We start from the raw sequence: 27521 nt of genomic DNA on the forward strand, positions 1-27521 counted from the left end.
ATAAACGTGTAAAAATCTTGGTCTGGAAACCTATTTTCAATTAAATACTTTTGTGATTCTATTTAGGTTAGACATTGATCTAGGTACGATTTAAACAATATTTCTATGTTTGGACTTTGAACTTAAAGACAATTTGCGGCTATAGCTACCAGTCACGAACGCAGGGGGGGGGGGGGGGTTGGGTGTTTAAACCCCCTCCGAAATATCAAGAACAAAAAATAAATTACCTCGCCTACAAATTAATAGTATGTATATTTATGTACATTTTTTTAACCCCCCTCCCCTCACGAAATTTTTTCCTGCGTTCGCGTCTATTAGCTACATATTATAATATTTCATTAAGCCATAATTTTATATCATAAGTCTAAAGTTCTGAGTAAGTAAAACATTTAAGCAGAAATTATATTCACTTATTATTATTTTTATAGAGGTAAAGTAGGTAAATAGTGAGGTTATAGATATAGTTTATGTAGGTTTGGGTTAGATAAGGTTACAAGCCTATCCTAGCCAATCCCATCCCCTGACTTCAAACTTTGATTGTTAAGATAGATTGGTTAGGATTAGGGACCATCGATACGTTTGTTAGTGATTCTTTAAACATAATATATTTATAGTTTATTTACGTGTTTCAGATGATCTTAAATTCCATGATATCGAATACCGAAGGAGAATCGAACTTTTAGGTAATGGTGATTTTATATTTAACCGGACAGGGGACCACCGAAATGCACTGTCACGATTTCTACGGACTCACAGTGAGAGACCACTGCACATACAACAACGTAAAAAACGGTCTAGGGCCGCTTTCTCGCACACACAGGTCAGTATTATATCCCTAATACATTTTAAATCAATTAATTGAAATACACATATTAATAAAAAAGAAATATATATTTATATTAAATAGTATAAAAGTAGTAAAAAGTTTTGGCGAATCGCCGTCTGTGTACGTACCTAAATAATTATTATATAATTCAACGTCTAACGGTATAGTTTTTATTCACTGTCGAAGGTGTTCGAGTTGGAACGGCGGTTCAACCAGCAGCGTTATCTATCGGGCCCGGAACGTGCCGACCTAGCCCACTCGCTTAAGCTGACTGAGACTCAAGTGAAGATATGGTTCCAGAACAGACGGTACAAGACCAAGCGCAAGCAATTGCAAGTGCCGTCGGGGGGTGGTGGAGGTGGCGGAGGCAGTCCGCCGGCCAAAAGAGTGGCGGTCAAAGTACTGGTCCGCGACGACAAGTGTCCCAAAGACGCCGTACACCAGACGTCATCAGAGGCCTATCACCGCCATTCGTCCAGACACGGGTCCCAGGGCGCAGTGGCGGTGGCAGCGGCTGCTGCGGCGGCAGCTGCGGCAGCAGCTAGTGGCGATTACCGAATGCAGCAACTGTTGCAACAGCAACTGCACCAACATCACCGAAGCCAAGTGCACCACCAACGCATCCACCGCGGCGGCGACGAACACGCTTCCGTCACTTACCTTCACCCCCAATCGACATTCGGCAACGGGTTACATCATTTCCCTCCCGGCGCCGGCGCCGCTCCGTACTACTGTTACGAGTACGGTCCCGTAGTGGCGGCGTACCTCCAACAGGAACCCGGAAGTCGGGTGTCGTCCACGACCACGACGGATGAGCTGCAGGACACGTCCGACGCCGGCAGTGAGTGTTCCATAAACGTCATCGACGAGTGTCCCACGTCAACGACGGTCTCCGAATGACGCGCGTCCGTGTGTTAATCGACAAACGATTCGCTATAATCATATTGGTTGGCGTTTTGGGGTGAAAACAAATGTCGCGGAGATGCATTTCGGTTTTCGCGATGCAGGTCTCGCGAAATTGTCAATAACACGGAAACGATTTTAACTGCACCCCTGAAAAACAACAACCATCTTCTGCGCGGCATATAAGAAAAGGTGGGACGCGTTACGCTCGCAACTTTCCACAAATCCTATTTTTTTCACGTTTTTCGTCCAGTTGTCGTTTTATATCGATCGTTAATATTGGCTATGATATTATTATTATAATACAGAAGTATTACAAAAAATAGAATCAGAATCATTTTTTTTATTGTCTATGATTTTTATTTTATTTTTAACTACACAATATGGAGGTGAATTTTTTTTTTTTTTTTAAAACCACATTGATCGATCTTTCCGGTTTTTAACTCTATTCAATGCCTATTTTTTTTTTTAATATAAAATTGTATAATATTCTTCAAATTAATTTTTAGCATTTGCATTAATTATAAACTCTTTTTCAACAATTGTTTAGGATTGTTCAAATATGCATAGATATTAGACATAATAGTATTGATATAATAAAAGACACATTGTATGTACATAATGCATACTATGTATTTATTACATTTATTGTTGTTATTAGTTATACGTTTGGTCGTAATTACTACAATGATTTCACACAATAAACATTCTAAATGTCAATTGTAAAAATATATAAATTCCATGTAAAGTATACTTAATTTTATTTTGAATATTTCTTTTATACAAATTTTTTCTTCTATTTCGATCGTATTGATATGCGCATATAAATTCCAACATAAGCACCTATTTTTAGTATAAACAATACAAAATAAATAAATCAAGGAAAATATAAATAATGTACTTTAATAAAAGAAATAATATAAGAAAGGTAAGTGTAATAATAATTTTCCAAACAAATTAAATATTAAACACACGTAATATAATATTATATTAAATCAAAATATATTTTTAATATTACATTTTTAGAACTGGTAATAATAATAAAACATGTAGGTCGCTGTTTAGATTGCTAGGGATATTATTTTAAACAATGAACTAAAATTAGCAAATATTTTAAATTTAATAGACTTAAAATCATTAATATGTATTATAATAAATTATATTTATATCAATCTCTAACACTATCATTTTGTTTTAAATTTTATTTTCTTATTTGAATAAGATAATACATTAATTCGATATAACTTCGTTTTTGAATTTCGATAGAACTAAAGTAAACATATTATGTACATTTGGGTGACTTCTGTAAAAATAAACTTTTATATGACTATGGAAATTTAAAATATTCTCAATAATAGGCCTAGATAATATGGTATCATTTAAATGATTTCTGAAAATAATATTTTATGTTGCCCCGCTCAAACAATTTTATAAATGAATTTCATTTTTGGTTACTATACCTTAATTTTATTTGGGAATGGACCAATTGCACGTTTGCGTCCGAAACAAAATTTTGTAGGGCCAGTGTACCAATCGAGCTAATTATTTTTATTGTCAATATACTAATCTCGCTTGCATTTAAATATTAGTTTACCTTTAAGTATGAAAATATTGTTGTTCAATCTAATTCAATCGACATTGAATTAAACATAATCCATCTTAGCATTTACTAAAAATATGTTTGAAAATTAAAAATTTATTTTTCGATCAATTAATTATTGGTTTAATGTTAAAGTATACCCACTATCCGGAATTTTATGAAACATTATTATTACGCATAAGTACACAAGTATGTGGGTATTTGACTAATTTGAGTAGTAGACAAAAACAAGTTTTCATCATTGATCAGGTATTTATTAGGCTACCTAATACCTATTGTTTCATTGATTATAAATTATAATAATACTATACATATTGAATAACACATTGATGATAGCTGATACTTTTATTTTGTTAGTTGTGTATCGTGTATCTAGTATTAGATTGAATTATTTAATGTTACAATATGGATCATTTTAAACGAGTTCTTAGTAAAACGGATAAGCAGTTGTTATGTCTTAATGATATATTAATTATGTTAAATAATTTCCAAAAATTAATATAATTAAATAAATGTGGAAAAAACTACATTTATTATATTTATAACTAATTAATAAATTTTCCTTATTTAATTTAATATAGTTATTATTATCAATAGCTACTATATTTAGCCAATCGATCTGATTTAAAAAAGTGCAATTGGTCTATCGAACTTAAATCAAAACTAGCGCAATTGGTATATATAAAGGGTCATTTTATCCGCAATTGATACATTTCCATTTATATCAATCGACACGTATTTTATAATATTGCTATACTTATAAAGTTATAACAATTGAATACAACTAATAAATTGTGTCTTTGGCCAATAGTTTTAATTAGTTTTATTTCAGACATAATTAATTTAGCTCGAGTAAGTATAGAAGAGTGATCACTTATTATAGCTGATAAATTAGTGCACCTTTCTATCAATATTATTGGTCAATTTAATTTAAATTTTTAAATTTTAAACAAAGTAAGACTTAATTAATATAACGATATATTTTCCATCCCATTTTAAGGAAAAAATTAATTGCACGATGTATTAAATGTTTTAAACTATTATTTTGTATTGCTTAAATGTTTCATTTGTATCATTGTTATTGTTACTGTTATTATAGTACATTATGCTAGTAATAAATAAGTAAAATTAACGTTCCATTCTGATAAAGCGTATAATGCTAATGCATAATACTATTATAACCCTAATATAGTAATAATATACCTAATAATAATCAATAATTGGCAAATTATTTATTTTTATTATACATATTATACATATTATGCATACAAAATTGGATTTTCTTTCTTTTTTAATAATATTGGTTATTTTATGCCAGTTCAGTATCCACCGATAGAGTTTTGCATATATTCATTACACAAATCAATAATAATACCGATGAAATTTACATGGTACACCTTTTAACAAAACCAGAATAACGATCGCCATAAATACTTAAAAAATTTGATTCGACGACTTATTATAACCGTTTTTGTGCTAAACATTTTTAGTGCTCAAATACGAGTTTAAATCTTAATTGCCTATATAATATTATATGTATATAGATTATATAATTACCTAAGTAAATTATTGTACGAAAAGTTATAGTAGATTTATAATAGAATAATAATAGTTGTAGTCGCTGTCTTAATACGGAATCGATTATTACTTACGTAAGTATACATTACACTATCAATGTGCTGAATTTACATGCATATTGATGAGCACCAAACGTAACGTAATAACTTATAATAGTTATAGCTGACCTATAGTAGTTAGTGCATGTGTGTCCACTGCAGCAATCTATCAAACTCGTACATTTGTCAACGGTGAAAATAGGTAATTCAATCAATTAATATATATATATATATATATATATATACATTTATCTTTCCATTATATAATTTTAAGATTTAAATATTATGTTAAAATCATAAAAGTAGAGTAATAAAATTATAAAATTTTATCATAATAATACGTCACTATAAAAAAGTACCTTGAAATAATATGTTATTGGCATAATTCGGTATATGTAAATATTATAATAATATACACTACCTATCTAATTTAATTAGCAAAATTAATTATTATTTAAGCTCATTTACAAATAAATTAAATATTATTTGCTATTATTCGTATTATTTACTTAAAAATTAATACTTTAATATTTTTTTTTTATAAGTACCAACTGTCCAACTAATATTTTAAAATTTATTATGTTTGGATTATGAAAATATCATAATTTAGTCAAAAACAATTAATCATAATAATACGAGTAAAAGTAAGTCATAAAAATATGGTGGAAAATATGTTATAAATTTATAACATTAAAGGTTTTAATTTTTGATTATCTCAGTATACATTTTTCAAATTTTCGTAACGCTTTCCGTGTATAAAATCGATATTATTGATTCTAAATGATTCGTGGAAAAAATTTTGACCAAAATAACACACCATGCCCATCATGTATACCGTGTATGTATGTAAAATAAATAACAATATACTAAAACAATTTATATTTTATTTTGTGAAACGTTAAAAAGTTTGTTGTTAGTTTTATTTGTTACACAATATTAGCTCATAGATTTTTATTGTAAAACATTAGCGTTCCTCGAGAATATATTTGATACCTATTTGAGTTTATAAGATTTATCCATTACTTCATATATGATATTTATATTATCCTTATCTATAATGTAAAAATGCAATATTTGTATAGCTCATAGTCGTAATTTGTTAAAAGGATGATTATTATTATGATTATTTGTTTATCTAGTTAAAATATAATACATTTTGTATAAGAATAAATTAACATTTTTGTTAATTCATTAACAAAGTCTTTATTTTTGTCATTTTATAGTTTTGTACAGAGTTATATATATACAAAATGGCTCAAATATTCACTATCTTATGTTTTTCAATACTACGAACCTTTAATGACTATATTTATTGGTATTTATGATACAGACAAAGGAGGAAATCGCTTTTAATTTGATGTGTTATGATTCTAGTAATACTATTCCTTCATGGCAGTATAATAATAAATAAGTAATGCTTAGTTACTTACATCGGCTCCGTTGGATGTTCACGAGCACGTATTCATTAATTTAAATCGTTAATATTTTTCTAATAGTGTGGATTCAACTAAATTTAGTGGATGGAACACCATTGAGTTAGAAAAATTTGTTCCTAGATAGTCTATAACTATTCATTACAAATTTGTTAACGGTAGTCTAAGGGTAACATACGAATTATTAGTTCTTATATAGTCATTATTGTATTTAAAACTAAAAACTGTCTTACAGATTAAAACTTTACAGTATTGCTAATCAACCGCTTATATAATAATATAAGCATGATATATATATTTACAACATACAATATTAAATTTATTATTTATGTAATTATGTAATGTAAATTTAAAATTTTGGTAGCCACAATATTTATTTATTTAATTATTCTGTTCGACAACAAACATTTTCTTTGCAACTGTTTTTCTTGACTTTAGGTATGTTCCAATTTTTAAAAAAATGTTCACATTAGATCTCTTATTTAATTTATAAAAAATATTTGTACAAGAATAAAATTCTGGATTAGGTTTTCGATTGAACAATTCATAAACAATATGAAATTCGTTATTAAGTAGATAAAAATTCTTCCCACATTCTTCAAATCATAGTTATTAGATCTTAATAATATTACCTATTTGTACCTACGTATAGAAACATTGAGAACCAATTTAAACAGTTACACGATAATCAGATATTAATTAAGAATTATTATTGGGAACCAACTCGTATTCTTTATTTTGATCCGGGTACTAATTCCGCATTTTCCAGTGGATATGAATGTTTTTCCGTTGCATATCTTTTTTGTCAATTTCATTAAATTCATACATGTGATACTTTGCGATGATATATACGAGCAAGTACATACACTGTTCCAGCAAGTCCTTGATTCTAAGTAGACTGTAATTTAGTTCTGTTGTGTTCATTAATTTTCTCTCGACAGTAGCTGTTAGGCCTTATAGAACCGTGCGTGTACTGACTGAGTTTGTGCTTCATACCCAAATGTGTAAGCGTCCGGTGACAATTCAAAAAATCCAACATTGCACGGAACCGTCCCGTGGCTTGTGAGACGCTCAAAGGAACTGGGTAAAACCTAATGCCACATGAGGAGACAGGGTAGATCCAGCATCATGCGTCAATCCCTGACTGCAGTTTTTGTCATCATCGGAGGTCGCTGTTACGTTCCGAGAACCCCATCGTCAAGCAGAGACGGCTGGCGTCGTCGTTAACTATCGCCAGCACAGTAGTCATTCTTCAAAAATTATATCTTCTGATTCTATTGATGCTTTCTCGATTGATCGTGATTTTTAATCACCTTTTTTTTTTATTTTTTATTTCCTTGTAAATCACGACATGAGAGCTGAACTGTTTTCACATTGCTCAGCCCCCATATGTAGCAACGTTTACTTATTGAATATAAAATTAATCATACGGTTTATACAATTTGGTGAGCCCTCAATTGTCCGGGAACTACCTTCCTCTGCGAACGCTGTTATGTATATGTAGAACACGGGCCCGATAGGGCGAACAGGTAATTACAACTTAAATGGGGATACGCGAGACATGCCCCACATTATCCCCTTACAACATTGATAATATATATATATATGTACAGCTGCATGATCTTCTTGGACCGGCCTATACCAACCGTCCTAAACATCTCGTCCTGAGCACCTCTTCTCGGGTCGACATGAGCCTGCCACCCACGATGCCCGTTCTAAATCTTCACCGTTTGTTGGCCTCTGTGGCTTGCCGCACCCTTTCTTCCTGCTCCTTGAGCATCAAGATCTCCACCGTCATCTTGTAGAAGATCCTGAACGTCTCTTCTGCTTCCTTTAGTGCGAGACACCTCTTCTTATGGTCTATTAGGGATGTCCTCGAAGATTGGCCCACAGAGAATGTCAGGGACGTGATTTTTAATCACCTAGTTTGTATTAGTATAACCTAATATATTTACCGTTTTAGGTTATTCCGACACTCGATTTCGTTAAGTGTACAACGACATCGCGCTATAACAATCACTTATCGTTATTGCCGAAATTCGAGTATGGTCACAATAATTATAGATCAATTGAGCATGTTTGCACGTGCTGCGCCTTATTCGGCACATACCCGGGCCAGACTCGCACTCCACATAATATATAGTTCCGTTGGCACAGTCAGCTGGCGTATAATACACCGATTGTACGCATGCTGACGTCATACGTGCTCGTTTAGCGTTCATTTGTAACGATCAGCATGTTAAGACAGTCCGTAACCGGAAAGTAAATGCATTATGCGGCGAATGTTGGCCATAGGCCTAAGATGGCATGTAATTGTAATAGATAATTATGTTAGTATAATACGAGTACTATAAAGAATTACAAAATATCAAAATGCAACATAGCAAATTTTAAATAAAATATAAACAATCGAGGAGGTGTGAGAACGTGTACTGATATACTTAACAATACTAAAAAATACCTAATCTAGTCTTAAATTCCGGCTTCGTATATGATGCAGTTTTTTTTTACCTTGAAAGAAATCTTAGTAAGAAGTGACTAATACCTATTGTCCTAACGAGACACAAACCTAAAAGTCTCGTAATTTACCAAAATGTACCTATATTTGTTTAAAATTAACAAATTCATAAAAAAAATACCTAGATAAGTTTGTGTTTTACAAAATTTACTACGTAGAGTGTAGACTTATAAGTGTATATTATGAGTAGGGTTGTAACGAGGTAATTCTACTTTCTAGGATAAACGTGGTGCTATCTAACGGTCACGCGAGAAACGATATTATAGCGGACGCTAAATTTAGAATAACCGGAATCGCTCTACCCAGTTACACCAGTAGTCTGGTTTCTACATATATAATACAGAAACCGGTATTATCATTTCAGAGGTGCATCCGGACGATAGCATCAAACTCGCCATATGGTGAACAACGTGGTCGTTTATCCCAAATTAATAAACTGAAAAGTTTCTTGATCTCTTATTAATGGGACTGAATTTACAATTAGAATAATTATAATCATACTAATTAGACATAAGGACACCACCACCCCATCGTGCTTGTCGGCCGGGCATTTCACCTCGCCAAAATTTTTGTTAAGCTTTTTTATTTTTTCTTAATTTACTGCGGAGCCTTTAAATTGAAACTATAAAAAAAAATTAGTAGGCAACACTCGTGCGATTACAATACTAACCTTATTATATAGCAATTTCAAAGAACTTTTTCATCCATAAACTTTTGAAATACACTTGTATTTCAATATTTTCTTGTACGTTTCGACTACCAATATGTTATTATCACAACAAACAAGAACTGCATTAGGAATTTTATTACATATACTTGTACGTTATGTTATGGTCATATTAACTATTTATGAGGTTGTAGTATAAATATAATAATCGAATCCGTAATAATTGAATGGTAATCTCATCTGGTCTAGACTGAGTATACATTCCAAGTTAAGAAACATAGTTTGAGGCCACCAGTTTTCGTTAGCCGGTGGTCGGGTACTCAGGTAACACCGGTTTGTCTTTTACACCGAATGGGCCACGCTCCTTCGCATTAATCAGCAAGCACAGATATATGCTAACACTAGATAACCGTCTTCTCGTTATCAGTAAAACACGCCACCATAATATGTCAAGAATCAAGGTGGATATATAGAGGTGTAAACCATAGACCTTATACTAATAGACGGGATATCCTGGGCGGATGCGGGTGGGTGGTGCGGTCTTTCCTAACTATGATAGTACGCGGTATAAGTATTGATAAGACGCACGGTTACAATGATTGTACAATCCCATGGTTCTTGTGCGCATGTGCAGTGTACGTGTACTACCTTGATCAGCGCTCTAACGTGTGGACGCCGGAACTACTGCCATGTACCGTCTACCGCCTATTTGTATAAGGTCTACGGTGTAAACACTTTATATATTGTACCATTATAGCAGGCCGAAAAAGTACACCACTTGAAATTGCCACCGGGAGCGCTGACTACCCGATGACGCCTCAAAACTACTACAGTTTGTATGGCACATAAAACATTTTCCATTTATTTCTACTTAATATTTACTATTTAGTATATTTAGAAATTACAAAGGCTATGGACGCCATGCCCTAATATAATTAGTATTTTTAATTTTAAATAATGTAACTTAAAATTTATTATATGTGTATATGGTACTTGTAATTCATTTAATATCTTAATAGTATCAATCATGTTCTAAAAAGTAATGAATTAGGTAGGTATTTACCCTTTACAAGAAATGTTCCATATTTTTTACAGTAAAAAATCACTCAATATTTAATTCAAATTTAAGTAAACGTGTATCTATAAGATATGATCTAAACGTCAATTATAATAAAAAAGGTATTGGTTAGAAATGTGTAGACTAAATAGGACATACACATTTTAATTATCTAACAATAATTTTAATAAGTATCTTATAGTAAATAATAATATTAATATAAATAAATCTTTATCAAATCTTGTTATATTTGAATTGTAAGCTTAAGTACCTAATTTATATTTTTATAACTATAACTTTATAGTATATTGTATTTTTGTTATCTTTGTAATTTTTAAATAGTGTGTGATCTCTAAAAAAAAATAACTTGCTACCTTCAAGGCTTCAACTCAAGCTTTGCTTAAAGTGGTAGTTAAACCAAATTGTTTTCAGTATACTTGTATTTTTATTTGTGTTATTTAATAAATTGTTATTTTAGTAAAAAAAAAAAATATATATATTGTTCATTGAATATACATAATACGTATATAGGTAATAATAATATAATAATTAAAAGCTAATTATTAATTAGTTTAAGAAATATCTACCCCTTAGGTGGATGAAATACAAAAGGCAGTTTTATTCCCTGCTTTTTATAAATTTGATTTTGTTTGGGTAACCTAGAGTTACACCCTGGCACAAAACACTTTGAAGCATAATTGATGAATAAAAAAAATTAAATTTTAAACCACGTTTGTACAGAAACTAGAAAGAGTATGTTGTATAAGTACTTAAATGAATAACTTCAAAAGAGTACACTTGGATAATATGATGTGAATACTGTTATTATACATATAAATTTAATACATATTTCTATTGAGTAATAATATTATAAATATATATATATAGTAATACCTTCTTCTTCTTCTTCTTCTTCCGTGACTTCGGCCTTCAAGACCATGTCGTCCAACAGATTTGCCTCCATGTTTCTAATCCAAGCTAATTCTTTCTAGTCCATTCCTGGTCTCACTTTTTCTATGTCTTCTTTAATCCTATCTTCTCAGCGTAACCTTGACCTTCCAAGTTGTCGTTTTCCTTGTGGTACATTCTCTTGTACTATTTTTATCAATGACCCTGTTTTTCTCCAAGAATGACCTGCCCACTTCAGTCTTCTTTTGGTGATATCTTCTTTAATGCTTGGTCTTTGATACAAATCCTGAAGTTCCTTGTTTTTACGTATTCTCCATTCACTTGTAGGTTCGTCCATAAATTTTCCTTAGTACCTTTCTTTCAAACACTAATAGAGAATTTTCGTCTATTTTCCTCATGGTCCAAGTTTCCGAACCATATGTCACCACTGGTATATTTTAGTAATACCTAGTATTTTAAATATTATGCCATTCATAGAATAACTATAATTTGTTTTTGCAAAAATAAACATATCATGACAAGGAGACTAAGAAGAGGTAAACAAATCAAGGAAATCATAAATTTACCATTACTTTAATTTATATTTAATATGAAAATGGTTACAATAAATTTTAATTTTTAATTATAACACAAGTAGGCAGCATATTTATATCTACTCCGCAAAACACTATTCCCCCCAAAAATGGAAGTAATTAACAATAATTGTGTTAATCAAAATCCATTTAAGTTACTCATTATTTAAATTTAATTCATATATTATTTTGTATGGCTTTTCGTGCATTGTATTTTTGTATAGAAATATGAACATTTTGAGCCTTCATCTGGTAGGCAAGCGCATCCCGGTGGAAATCACAAATTGTGTACATTTTTTAATCAATTTACTATCGAATTTTGTACACTTGTATATATCCACCTTGCCAAAAATATTACTCGATAAACAAACGTTTTTAGATACATAGACTAATATAAGAAAGTTCTCATTTTAAAATAATAATAACATTATAATATGTATTAAATTGATAATAGTCTAATATTGATAACGTTTATTTATTGAGTTGTCATTTTTGCATATGACGTCATGTTTCAGCTTATTTTGTGATGGTATATTCGAAGACGGTGTATTTAGTATTAGTATATTATATCTGTGTCAGCAGCTGCAGACTATATGTTTCTTAGCTTGAACAGAGTATAATTATGAAATGCGGTATAAATAATGGTAATACTTTAAAAAACACACCTAATTTTTAAATAATTATACATACTTGATTTAATAAAATATACAATAATAAACGTATAAAATCTATTCGAATAAAAAAAAAAAAAACTAGCCATATATGCCTTTATACAGGTTGTTCCGCGAGGATTAACCCATTACAATACCTCCTGAAATAAAGGAGATTTCATAATTTTCTTAAGACTTACAAGGACAAGAACTACAAGTATTTCATATTTTAATTTAGTTTAATATTTCGATAAAAAGTTTAAAACATAAATGTGAGTGTAACAAGTACGCGCAGATGAACTGAAACTTCTTTCAGTCATGCAACTGATATTAGGTGTGTATAGGAATAAAATAAAAATAACACACTTTACAATTTTATTTTCAAGAGAACTGTATTTTTTTAATTTTATTATTTATATATTTTATTTATTAATTTATTTACTATATGCAAAAGGGGCGGTCCGTGACGGCCTGACCGTGACGATCGACCGTGATTCCGATCGTGCCCGACCATCGCCTTTTATTTTTGTACCCTCTGTAAAGAAGTTTCACTTCAATAATTTTTTATTTAATAATTATTTTCAAAGAAATTGAAAATAACCATTTTATAGAGTTTATTTTTCTGAAAATATTGACGATTCGACATTTTATTTTCATTGGCACCGTGGTTTTTAATATTTTTTTAGTTTTGAGAATATTTTTGTTTTATTATAAGGACACGAGCCCACGTACCACATGTTTGATAACAGTGGCACTTAATTGATAATAAATGATTCACAATTTTTCTCAAAACTAGAAAAATATTAAAAATCATGAGATTAATGAAAATAAAATTTTGAAACGTCAACATTTTCAGAAACATTAAATTAAATTAAAATATGTAATACTTGTAATCCTTGACCCCGTGAGTCTCTTAACAAAGCAATATACGGCCACCGCCGTTTCAATCTATCTGGCAATGACTATATCTACAATCGGGGTAGGGTGAACCACCGTTAGCACGTTACTTAAGTGGCTGCTATAGGTTGTGAGCTGCACACTGATCGGTGAAGCTCAAATAAACGGGCTTTTGGTTATGGCCCCGAAAAGAGCCGTTTTTGTAGGGTTACTGATATTTCCATACTGCTATAGTATTCAGCGGTCCACATTACCGCTGCTCCGGTCACCTGCAGTGTTCCGGTGTCAATCGTTGGTCGATGGCTATTGAATAATGTTGCAACTGGAGTGAGGACGTTGTCGTCGAATGTCAACTATACTCTGTCAAGCAAGAGAACGCACCGATTCTGCGCAACCCCCCGCGTCACCATGGTATCAAAACTGGTTCGCTTATAATTGGGTATCATTTGGGAATGTGCAGAAAAACTGATTTTTGTCGGCCTACGGCGCGTTTTCTTGCTGAACAGAGTGTAGACTCAGTGTTGAGTCCAAATAAATACAATCTTATCTAGATAAAATTTAATATGAACTATAGTAATGTTATCTAGATAAATCGTTGGATGATTTTATTTACATTTGTTCACATAATTTATTGAATTCCTCAATTTTAAATTATTAGCCAATTGTCTTCAATTTGGATGTACAGTATAGCGTCACGGATCACGTTAATCCGAAGTGAATTGGTGAAAGGGGTCGTTAGGATTACTGAATCCGTAACTAATCGTTCAGATTAACTATGAACTTTGAAAATTGACAGACAAAAGTCTTGCATTTTAAATATAACATTTTTTTTATTAATTTGTGTATAGACCATTGGAGTACAATAAATATATAATAATTGATTACATTTTTTCTTTAAATTATTTTAAATTATTATTATTATTTAATTATTATTATTATTTTAAATATATATGAGCACAATAATAGAACGGTGATGGCGATATACACTCAAAACCATTAGGATTACCGTGTCTTTCAGATTAGCCTATGTTCGTATGTTCGAATTATCGCGACATTATTATAAATATGAATCAGTTATTTTAGATAATGCAATGACTATAGTCTTCGAAAAGCAGTCGTACTTATCTAACTTTTCAATGATTAAATAAAAAATTATATTAAACAATTACATTAAAGGTTTAATCTCAGTCAATTTTTTGAAAAAAAAAATTTAAAAAAAAATTAAGTTAATACTAAATGTTGATAATAGATATTTCATTATAATTACCATTTGTGACAGCGTGATAGAAAAACCAGTTTTGATTATAATGGGGTATACAATGCTGCGGACGTATCTGATAGGTCGTACACACATCACTGAGTATCGAAGGTCGCCGTTGGAGGACCGGCGCAGTACATATCAAACATTATATTAATTTTTTTTTTTTAAAGGACATTCCAAAAAACGGCCTACTGGAGGATTTTACAGTAAAATTACTTTTTATAAAAATTATAAAAGAGAATTTATAATAGGTCAGTAAGAAAGAAGATTTTTAATGTATCATTTTAATCGTTAAATATTTAATGATGAATTTAAAATTTTTTATTTGAATTATTGAAAATAAATTTTTTTATAGATTACATACATAATTAACGAATTTGTTAATATTAATTATTTGTACATTTTTAATAAAATTATTCGACTATACTCTGTTCACCGAGAAAACACAACTAGACGACAACCACAATCCTTCATAGTTTTTGCATCACCCAACATCAGTCATAGTAACTACCGCATGGTGGAAAAAATTTAATTTTTAGATACGCGATCAATTTGTGTTTTTTTGACGAACATAGTATAATAAAAGATACAACCGAACTCTTTATGTAGTAAGTAATTTGTTTAAGATATAGTGTACTAACATTAGTATTTGACTTAGTCAATTTATCAAGCTAAATCATATTTAGAAATTTGTGTATAAGAGATTAAGAGATAAAATAAATAATGCCGTAGAGGTAGCTTTCTAGAAACCAAAACAGCACAATAATTTTAAACGTGCAGAATTTAAGTGTTCAATACGTATAACCTTAAAACCAAGCGTTTAAGTCTCCTGCTACAGCGACAATAGACAATTACTTATCGTCATTACCATGAATTGAATTAAAAGTCAAAGTTGACAATGTATATATGTTTAGTGTTCCTATCAAATCCATTTGGAAATTGCCTAGAATCGATTTCCGTATCCAATGATTTATCATGATAAGTTAAAATTCTTTTTAACGATAATATATTTTAAGAAATCATATTTGTTCTAAAAAAAATTGTCCCTTAAGATTATAAAATTACTTTTTATATAAATTAGTGACATTCACATGACGTCATTATTCATTATAAATACATACTACGTGAACGTGATGAACGCGCATCCACGAACTCGTTTCTTTCAAACAATGATAGACCTACAATAATATTATAATATAGACTTTATACACTTCTATAAATATAGTTATTTATTTAGACATTATTATTTATATAATACATAGATGTACAATTGGCATGAACATGGGTTATGTGTTCGAAAATCGCATGTCTTATTACTCTTATTGCAGTTGAATCTAGAAAATTGAAATCCATTGTCATTTTAAAAGTATTTGTTAAATAAATGTTTTCTTTTCAAATTCATGATAATTTATTAAAATTCATATCTATTCCTACAAATATTATTAAATGTGAAATACACTTACGCATAACAAACCCAAATTTAAATCTCACAGAGAAACAGTCCTCAACGGACATCGCATTGGTCACACCAAAATCATCTATGGTAAACGGCCAGAGAGGATTCCCCCACACGGCCCACATGGCCCACATACACACACACACACACACACACACACATCAAACATGCAAAACTGAACTATACGTTAATCACATAATAGTCGACTGTTTAAACTTTAAAGTATAATCAAGACCGGATTGGGCACAATCTATCACACAACCTTGACACTGCACTCGAACCCAATTACAAACAAAACTGAAAGATGATTAATTCAAACAAAGTTATATAATCGTAAAATTTAAAAAAAAAATCGCATTAATCTAGTTGTTTAATTAATCAATATGTAATATTACTTTGTAACTAATGGCCTTTGTTACTGATGTTAAATTGTATTTTACGATCAATAATAAAAAAAATATATACAACACAACATGTATTTTTATTTTTATAATAGTGTATATTATTTTAATTTATTAGAATAATAATTTTTGTGTATACCTAACCATATACTGCTATTGTATAGCCTATTATTTTATCTATTCGTCTTGTTGTCGTAACGTTATGGTAGGTAAGAAATACTCTTATAATATTCAACTTTTAACACAAAATACGTTTTATAAAATAAATATAAAAGATAACTTTTATAATAAATGCTTTTTATGAAATTTGATTATCGTAGGAGAATCTATTTTCGAACACTTGACTTGATATCGTTTGTCTTACATAATAAGTATATCAAAGCCAATAAATAAAACTAATCATTGTTACACATTCAAATCAATTATGAAAATGAGATGCCTTGATAAAATGAATAATAAATAAACGGTACCTTTTTGAGTTCTGTTATAAAATTATCGTTGACTACCATAATATTTCGTCACTACTCACTATAAATATAATTGATCTCACATTCGTATAACCTCGACCTATTGGCTTCAAACCAATAAGAAATCAAATCAAAATAGCTATAAGCTATTGTATTATTTTAATTAAGTTACTGTAAACAGTATTTTGTGTATTTTATATCCTTATTGGCCCCGTATTAGATAATAAATATAATTTAATACATGAATTCCTAATCATATACGATAGGTACACAAGTTAGAAAAGAATTTTTTGTGCTTATTTGTACATTATATTACATTATAAATATTGTACATAATACATATAGATATAGTAAGTTTAAACTTTTCATTGTTTGTTATAAAAAAATAAAATTTTAAAAACGTATAATTTAAAAATAATTTTTATTTCGTTATTTTTACCAATAGCTACCTATGTTCCCTAATTATAAAATACATACCTAGTACTCATTGTTTCACATAAAAGAATATCAGCACAATATTTGTTTTCACTCTCATCTACATGCAATATATTGATGTAAAATCATTTTAAATTATTTTTAAGTAACCTTAGAGTAAAATTGGTTATAAATTTTTTTATTATATGATTTTATATTCGACTTAAAAAATAAAAAAAAATATTGTATAATTAAAATGTTTTGAAACAATATTTAGATAAATCGATATGTCTACTCTCAAAAATATTATTCACTATAATTGTTATTATACCTAAGTTATTAGAAAATATATAACATAATAGTAAATTAATAATAATAATATATTACTCTAGCTAGATAGCTAGGGTAACTCAAAAAAATAAAAAAATTATCAGTATATAGTTAATAAAACCCTGGAAGTTTGGTATCGACTACTTTAGTCATACCTCCTCTCTTTAACAAATCCTTAATACGCCACTGGTAGAGCGGTAGGTCTACCATTTTTAATCTGACGTAAATAATTTTCAAATATCCAAATACTGAAAATCAATTTGCTGAATGTTGTTACAATGTGTAAAGTCCATACTTTATATCGCCCACCCTATTCACCAATCTTATTTATTTTTATATTGGTCTGAAAACTCATTAATAAATTCTGGAAACTAATTTGCCAATAATTTCAAATTATTTATTAAAGGACTACCTACGTAATTTTTAAATATATTATGTTGACGGTTCATGTATTTATAATTTAAATATTATCAAACTTAAATAAAATAAAATAATCTATGCAATACTATCTTGTCGCTTTTTATATTTAAATTTTGAACCTAGTTATAGATATACATGATATACATAAACACTTAAAAAATACTTATAATTCGTTTAGTATACCATATTATGAATACCTAAGGTTAAAGGTGGTTCAATATTAAATTACAATGAATAAAGTACAACGTGCGGTAAAGTGTAAGACACAAACAGTAAAAGTGCGTACAGTAGCGCCTGGTCAACACGTACACCATAACTTTATATCACAACATAACAATATATTATATATGTATAATATATAAATAGTATTTATATATTAACCAACACATCCATCGGCTGTAGTTTCCAAACTGATTTTTCAGGGTGAGTGCGCACATTATGATATTATCATTAGTAAATGGGTTTTTTTTTTTTTTTTATGGTTTTTAGTTGTTGATGAACGCCTGGAAACATAGTTGGGACCGCAACTGTTGTATCCGCCTTAGTATGTCCGGCTATGAGTAGGTACGTATTGCGTACGCACATATATGATAGATAAGTATAGAAATATTATCACCATAACGCCGATTGAGTTGGTAATCCACGGAGGAGACTTCGCTGCAGGTATATTCTAGTATACTAGATTGTCGTTTCCAATAACGCAGTCGTACTATAATAATCCGTACCTAATCATTTTTTTTTTTTTTAGTAATTCGTATAGTGCACCGCTCAAACCGATAAGCGCAATGGAAACGGCCGGTGGTATAGCCGAAACATTCAAAAATGGCACGTTCTTAATTACTGGGAGTACGGGATTTTTGGGGAAAATACTCGTTGAAAAATTGCTCAGGTCTTGTACCGTAAAAAATATCGCGATCCTAGTGAGGAGTAAAAAAGGATTTGATGCCAGTCAGAGGGTTGCAGATATCTACAGAGAATCTGTAAGTATACAAGTATATACGTAAACGTTTTTTTGTTATTAAATAATTTGCTTATTATATGAAATCACGAGTTTTTACCATATATGTTTTGATTACGTTTATCCAATAAATATGATACCATAATATAATAATTATAATTATGTATTAATATTATAAGATTAATTATAATTTATAATATCAAAAGGCATTTATAGAATAATAAATTTCAACTTCTAAATAAGGATACCCTTGAGCTCATATGTATATAGTTATTATAGTTTTAATATGTTGAATTACAAAAAAAAAAAAAATTTAATAAATAATAATTTTTTTTTTAAATTGTGTGGATTTTGAAATCTCAACTGCGGGTTATTAAAAAATGCGATAAAAAATGAATGATGGTTTGAAAATCTATTCAATATGATAGTTAACAATACAAAGTATAAATGTTATTTGAGTTGGTTTACATAAGTTCCATTGTGAACAATAGGTACATTTCTAAAATTAATATTATGAAAATCTAAGTATTACATAATATAGTATTGTCATGAAATGAAATAAACTTCTTTGTAATTCAAATGTTAATCAAATGTACATGTTTAATATTTACAAATTAATAAGCTTGTAGCGTTGTACATTTATTTTTGTATTGCTTTAAAATATATATGTTCATATGTATGGAATAAATATATCATAATATAAATATAATACTGTGCAATGGCCAATAATCCGTTATTCGTTATTGTATATTACATATATTGTATTAATCTATTGTTAAATATTTTATAATTTATTTGTTATAACTTGTTATGTTGTTTTAAAAATGGAATATATTAATATATATATATATATATATATATATTAGCAAAAATAATTACTTGAAATCTAAAAAAAAACTTACGGAAAAATTAAGTGGTAAAATATTTATACATAACTATGTTTTTGGTGTAAATTTGTTCAACATTATACTATATTATTTATAAAAAATGTAATTAAATAATAAATCATAAAATATTCTTGGTAAAATTATAGGTTATCATATACCATACACAACAGTTCAGAATTATTGACTTATTAATAAATATAAACATTACTTATTATTTAATATAATTAATACATCTTAAAAAGTATTATCGAATTCAAATTAAACACATATCAATTAGGTATTACAGTTTCCTACTTAATGGCGGTTTATAAGCTCAAAGTCTACTAGATATAAAACATTGCAATTTATTTTAATATGGCACATATTGTAATAATATAATTCATTATGAATACACGATTTTCAAAAAAAAAAAAAATGTACAAACATATGTGTATTCAGAATACTGATGTATAGATAGTTATGAGGTGTTGGATTATTTTTATAATACATACTATTATTTTATAATTTTAATAGCTTTTCGATCGACTTCGTAATGAAAAACCTGATTTTATGAACAACATCAAAGTCATTGATGGAAACATAGCAGAAGAATCTTTGGGTTTATCGACAGCTGATCGTAACTGGACCATAGAAAATGTGAATTTTGTTTTTCATTGTGCAGCTACGATCAAATTCAACGAAGCGCTAGAGTCGGCGGCAAAAATAAACATTCAAGGAACCGGCAATCTATTGTCATTAGCGTCACAGATGAGAAACCTTAAGGTATATGAATATAAGTCTGTATATTGTATACATGGCATATAGAGTAATACTCTATGGTATATGGTTTCACAACTGTGACGTAAATACAATGTGGCTATAATGTACTACAATATTGTAACACATATGTACCTACCTACTATCGTATGTATAAAACCCGTTTATTTCGTATAAAATATCTATTATACAAACTACGAGTAGTCCGGATAGAAACATACGATTGTATAAAATGTAACATTTAAAGAACACTATGTCACATATTGCATTTCGCAGGGTTTTGTACACGTGTCGACCGCTTATTCGCACTGTCCTAGAACTGAGATCGGAGAACAATACTATCCAACTCCGATTACAGCCATGGAGCTAAAAAATATGTTGGGTGTAGACGAATTTACTGAATCTAAGTAACTATTTGATAGATTGTATAACGACTTTGTCGATGGATATTTTTTTCGGCCCTATGTAATTTACACGTGAATAACAGAATTTTAGGAAATTGGCCAAACACGTACTCTTTTACAAAAGCAATCACAGAAAATTTGATATCAACAAACGAAAACCGTTTGCCTATTTCTATTTTTCGTCCATCGATCAGTAAGTGTTTATTTTGATCATATATAGTAGGTATATTTAGTGATTAATTGTATAGTATACAAGTGTGTATGAGTAATGTGTATGGAATACCTATACGTAATTGAAGGGGCAGACCGAAAGAAAAATGTATTATATTGTATATTTGTATGTAATAACCATAATATCAAATTATAAAATAATTATAAAACTTTCTGTTCTTATTTGCTAAATCGTTTTAAACTTCCAGCGCCCCCCTCCCACACCCGTTCCCCATAAATACGCTACTGGTGTCCATGCAGTGGTGTATATGTACACAAGGCAGGAATTACATTAGGTATTTTACCGCGTATAAATGTGTTTTTATAAACCGTATTATGTCACACACTCACACGCATATATATATATATATATATATGTGTGTGTGTAGTTATAACTGTCACCACTCACCAATTAGGAAATCTCTACACAGCCGTATTTCAAATCTGTTAATAAAATATGAATGATAACTCGAACTGCACCATGCATACGCCATACACTTGCCATACACTTGTCAAGTCATGTGCTAGTTAATAGTTTATTACTCATTAATACTAATTCGTATAATATATAGTCGGATGCACGAACTCTGAACCTGAACCAGGGTGGTTGAACAATTTGAATGGACCGACAGGAATACTTACCGGTGTAATGGTCGGATTTTTAAGAACGCTACAGCTTTCCAAGGACAAAATAACCGATATAATCCCAGTGGATTATACCGCCAATGCACTAATCAGTGTTATGTGGGATACCGTTAAAAGGTATATAATACATATAATATGGCAATAATAATACATTATAAAATGACTTATGATTTCTAGATAAAATTAGATATATTTGTATTATGTATTTATTATAAATATAAACCAAATTAACTATCTACACTATGTACTCGTATTATAATATAAGAAAATATCAAACTGTATTATTCAATGACTGTTGTTATTTTAATTATTCATTTAAATATATATTATTATTATTATTTTACCTCGGATGATAATGATGTATAACAATATTTCGTATTTTTTGTACGCGCATTTCAGCATAATAAAATGATTTCGATCATTTTCAGACATCAAGACTGTAATCAAGTAAACGAACAACCTAAAATCTATAATTACGTTTCAAGTATTGATAGCCCGTTGAAATGGTCTGAATACATGGAAGGAATGCACGATGTTTACTACGTGTCTCCTCCTTTGAAATCAATGTGGTATACATTTTATATTTTGTACACTAACGTGTGGATTGGATTATTGTTGAAATTATTTTTACACCGAATACCGGCAGCATTTATGGACTTATTTTTAATCATGACCGGAAAAAGTCCCAAGTAAGAGATTTATTATACAGGACCTGTTATAAATAAATATTTTCAACGGCGTTTACTAGTTGGGTCCGGAAGACCCTTATTTAACCTAGTTAGGTCCCGGTGTTTTTCAGGTACAAAACTAGTTGGGTCCGGGATATTTTAGGGTACTACACTAGTTGGATTCGTGCAAAAAAACATTTCCCTTCTCATTTTCACAGACTTAGGACTGTCAGTAATCTATAAATTAGACCATAGGTATGATTAAAAATGATGTTAAAAAGATATTTTTTACAGTTTTATAAGTTCAGTAAAAAATGTTAAAATGTTAATATTAATAGGTATATAATGTAAAATTTAAAAAAATATCAGTAAATAAAATATTATACAATTATTCACGTGGTTGGTAAAAATTTAAACGAAAGGACTTTTACAAATTCAAATCGATTTATTTTACCCTGCATTTTTTCCATCATTTTTTCTTCAATAAAATTTTCTTTTATTGATATAATTTTTCTTTTGTTCTACCCACTTCTAATTTTTATGTAATTATCAATTTGTACAGTTTTCAAGACTTCAATAAATTGATATAAATTAGGCTTTGCGGAATAGAATTTTGAATTAAAATGAGCGTGGAAAGATTCACAGCCTCACAGGCATTTGTCGTTCTCATTGTTGATGGTTTGAAGTCTGACCAAATTTTAGGGGGGGAAACTGTTTCCGAGTCAATATAATTATTTAATATGTAATCCGTAAATTCTTCTATACGTTGATCATTTGGTTGAGTAGACATTATATCTTCTATAAAACAATCCTCAACTTCCTCAGGCCTTAAGAATGGTAATCCAAAAAAAAATTTTAAGTATTTACTTAGTTCAGAATTTTGTTTATATTCATTACTAAGTTCTAAAGTTTGTATTTTTCTCCACCAGCTTTGTGCGATATGAAACCTACAGCCTTTAATAATAATTTCTGGTCATGTTGAAAGAGCTAATAAGTGTACAACTAGATTGAAATGTCAAGTGATACTAACATAGTATACCGTTTAACATCTAGAATACTGCTATTGAGTGAAAATTGGCAATATATTTTTATACATGGGTTAATTTTATTGCTTATAACAATATCGTAGGTATATCAATACTTGTAAGTTACAGTTTTTATAATGGAACCCAATTAGTGTGTTACCGTTTTATAGTCGGACCCAATTAGTATGTTACTCTTTTTATAGACGGACCCAATTAATTATTTATCTTTATCATAAATTTTATCTCGGACCCAACTCGGATACGTCCATTTTAAACTGTTTAAGTTAGGTTGAAAATAAGGGTGGGTCCTTGCCCCTTATTGCCCATTGAGTTACTGTGCAATGCAGTAGGTATCGAAAAGATCGATATAACGGATATGTTAATTTATAATTCAATAATACATCATATTGTATCATATGAAAAGAACTCTGAGCGAAAATAGTCTAAGTATAAAAATAAATTATCTTACTATTAGTATTACAAAAGGTTATTAATTATTAATATTTACCAAAAACATTGAAGTTATTAATATTATTAATATAAAATTAATTATTATAAAAATACATATTATTATGAGTGTTTATTCATTTTTATTTTTTTTATTTTAGATATATCATTATATTTAGTGTTATTAACTTTATAAGTTACTTTTATAACTCAATACCACTTTAAAGTATTTTAACGAAAACAATGTGAATAAAAATCTAAATAAATCTACATATTATTTTGAAAACGACATTGCTAACATAAAATTCATGGTACCTATGATTAAACATTTTAAGGTCAAACGAATGTTTTTTTTTTTAATAAATTATAAAAAAATAATTAACATCGTAATTAATTTTCAAACTTTTTTTATCAACAATAATTGAAACAAAACGAACTTTGTCAAAATTTTAATTTTAATCGCTTATAAAAATGTACTGTGAATATATGTATTTTTGATAATTTTAATTTTTAAATAAACAACTCCTCATGACTTGTAAAGCATTTTGAAGATTTGTTTATCGAAATTCACGAAAAAAGCTAATAAATTGGAACTATCTATTAGTAGAATAATAAAATAGATAAAGTTTTTAGTTTTTATTTCTTTCGAGTGCAGACCTACGTATAGACAAGTATAAATCCAATTTGCTATTCGAAATCACCTTTAACTACTTTTTCAATTACTCATTCTGTATAACCACACACAAAATACACACATTATTGTAAAACATTCATCGCTCCGCTCAGAATTTGAAATATTAATATAATTTAGATGTGTGCCATTGGCACCGTACACAGAAGGGGTTCATTGAACATTTGAATAAAAACTTAGTGTAATTACCAACCAACCTAAAACCTAAACCATATTCTTACTATTAATTACTCAAATTATATAACTATTATGTAACAATATGATTATTTTTAAATCAGATGAATCATTTTGAAACACTAAGTAAATTCAATATGTTATACAGAATGCTGAAAATGTATTCGAAGACAGAAGCTATGACAGATTTACTTAAAATGTTTACTTCTAAACAATGGAAATTCGACAACAGCAACACCATCGAATTATTGTCGTCTCTAAGTAAAGAAGACCGCGATAAATTTGAGTTCAGCATGGAAAATTTTAACTGGAAACAATACACATCAAGCTATTACTACGGGATTAGAAAACACATATTACACGAAGACTTGAGTAACATGGTCGAAGCGAAATCTAGAAACCGAAAGTACATATTTTACTTATTATATTATTATATAAGAATATCGGTATTCCTTGTATATTATTATTAGATGATAAACATTTAACTGTAATCTGAGATTCTGGGAGGTGGTTGGACATGGTATTTTACGTTCACAACAATAAAACAAATATTCTTATCATTTAATTGCATAGATATCAAAATAAAATAACAAAATATTATTGTATAAATAAATAAATCGGATTAAAAAAAAAAAATCCATTAGTTTATAGTACAAATATTCATTGTTATAGTAGGCACCAATATACGTACTTGCAAATAATTGTTATAAAAAAATTAGACATTTATAAAATCGTTATAGGTACCTAAATGTGCTAAAATTATATATGTTCCAACAACGGTGTATCCGAGTATTAAATTTAGAACAAAATCGTTCAAAAGCTCTAAACGCCTATCAACAAAAAATGTATTATGTTTGTTTTGCTATTGACTATTCACGATTATTTATAAGTATAGGTACTGCTTACTACTTAGTAAATTATATACATACATTTTAGCACTTTGTCATATGAATTTTCTATTTAAATAATTATTTTTATAATCAAACGCTTAACTAATATCTATAGTATATTATAAATTACTAGATGATTGATTTCATTTTGAAATGTTTATATTTCAAAAAGTTTTAACTTGTTTCAAAATATATTTTTTGCATGACTTGATATGATTTCTGTATAATATTGTTTTATATCGTTACTACACCATTGATATTTTGCACTTTTATCATACTAACACATTTTGATACATTATATACGCGGTGCCATATACAGGGTTTTAAATTTCACTCTTCTCTTAAAATATAGGTATCAAAGAAATATTGAAAAATATTTGTTCTTCTTTTAAACGTGTTCGATTATAGATAATTAGAAATAATATATTTATTACACACAGAAAATATTGATAATAAATATGCAAAAATATGCGCTATAAATTTTTGATATCTTTTTCATAATGCCTGGGAAAATAATTGTAACTCACTAAGCAATAAATCAAATAGTCCTAAATAGTTTAATTTAATAGTTTAAATATCAATAATGCATGAATCTTTTTAAGCTTATATTCGCATTAACGCTTTTTGGTTAAATTATATAGCACGTATCAATTAATTATTAAAATGTGCAAAATGACAAAATAATAACATTTTGCTATATTTAAATTGTACACATAAGTACATAGATTTATTTATTGTTTAAAATTTTCAGGTTGTTCTGGCTGCATAAAATGTTAATTGTTATTATTTTCTTTTTCGTATTACAATTGTGTTGGACGTGTATAAGATATTTATGTAAATTTTAAATTAAATTTATAGTTTTATAAATTTATCAGCTATATAATTAAAATATGATAAATTATAATGATACAAATTGTAAATTGATATTATATTTATATACAATATTTTATCAGTACCTACCTATAATGGCTATAATTCGTATAATTACATCAGCCATATTATGTGTTAATACCTATACATACTTATATAATAATAAATTATGTATAGAGACACCCACGGTATTCGAATTTCTTATTTCATATAACATATACTTACCTATAAAGTGGTAATAACATTATAGATATAATAAGTATATTGTTAGTGGTTGTGCCAGAAATCAGAATACATTTTTAGGACTGGTCAGTAGTCACTATAACGTATAAAAGGCCAACGTATATCACAAGCATGAGTATTTAAGCTGGTGTCAATACAAAATGGAAAAGAAGGAATAGGTTTGTATCTTAAAAAAGTTTTGATTAAAAAATATAAAAATAAAATAGTAACTTCTACAAATTTTATCAAAATCACAAACATTTACAAATTGACTTGT

The 27521-nt window shown here is 29.0% G+C and overlaps 2 protein-coding genes across 2 annotated transcripts; both read left to right on the plus strand.

The window, feature by feature from the left end:
* Positions 1-202: 202 nt before the first annotated feature.
* Positions 203-2551, plus strand: LOC113551059 (homeobox protein vnd; the record flags this gene model as incomplete). The annotated part of the gene is made up of 3 exons (XM_026953085.1): positions 203-245; positions 633-820; positions 1013-2551. Coding segments are annotated over 3 exons (945 nt in total), but the record flags the coding sequence as incomplete, so codon positions are not given.
* A 16631-nt stretch (positions 2552-19182) lies between these two features.
* Positions 19183-26997, plus strand: LOC113553663 (fatty acyl-CoA reductase wat-like). Its single transcript, XM_026957123.1, has 8 exons — positions 19183-19377; positions 20756-21004; positions 21275-21405; positions 21486-21595; positions 22185-22374; positions 22686-22946; positions 25411-25668; positions 26904-26997. Exons 1-8 carry the CDS (start codon positions 19183-19185, stop codon positions 26995-26997), a joined length of 1488 nt encoding a protein of 495 aa, XP_026812924.1.
* Positions 26998-27521: the final 524 nt, after the last annotated feature.

Source organism: Rhopalosiphum maidis, chromosome 2, assembly GCF_003676215.2.
Source record: "Rhopalosiphum maidis isolate BTI-1 chromosome 2, ASM367621v3, whole genome shotgun sequence".
NCBI lineage: Eukaryota > Metazoa > Arthropoda > Insecta > Hemiptera > Aphididae > Rhopalosiphum > Rhopalosiphum maidis.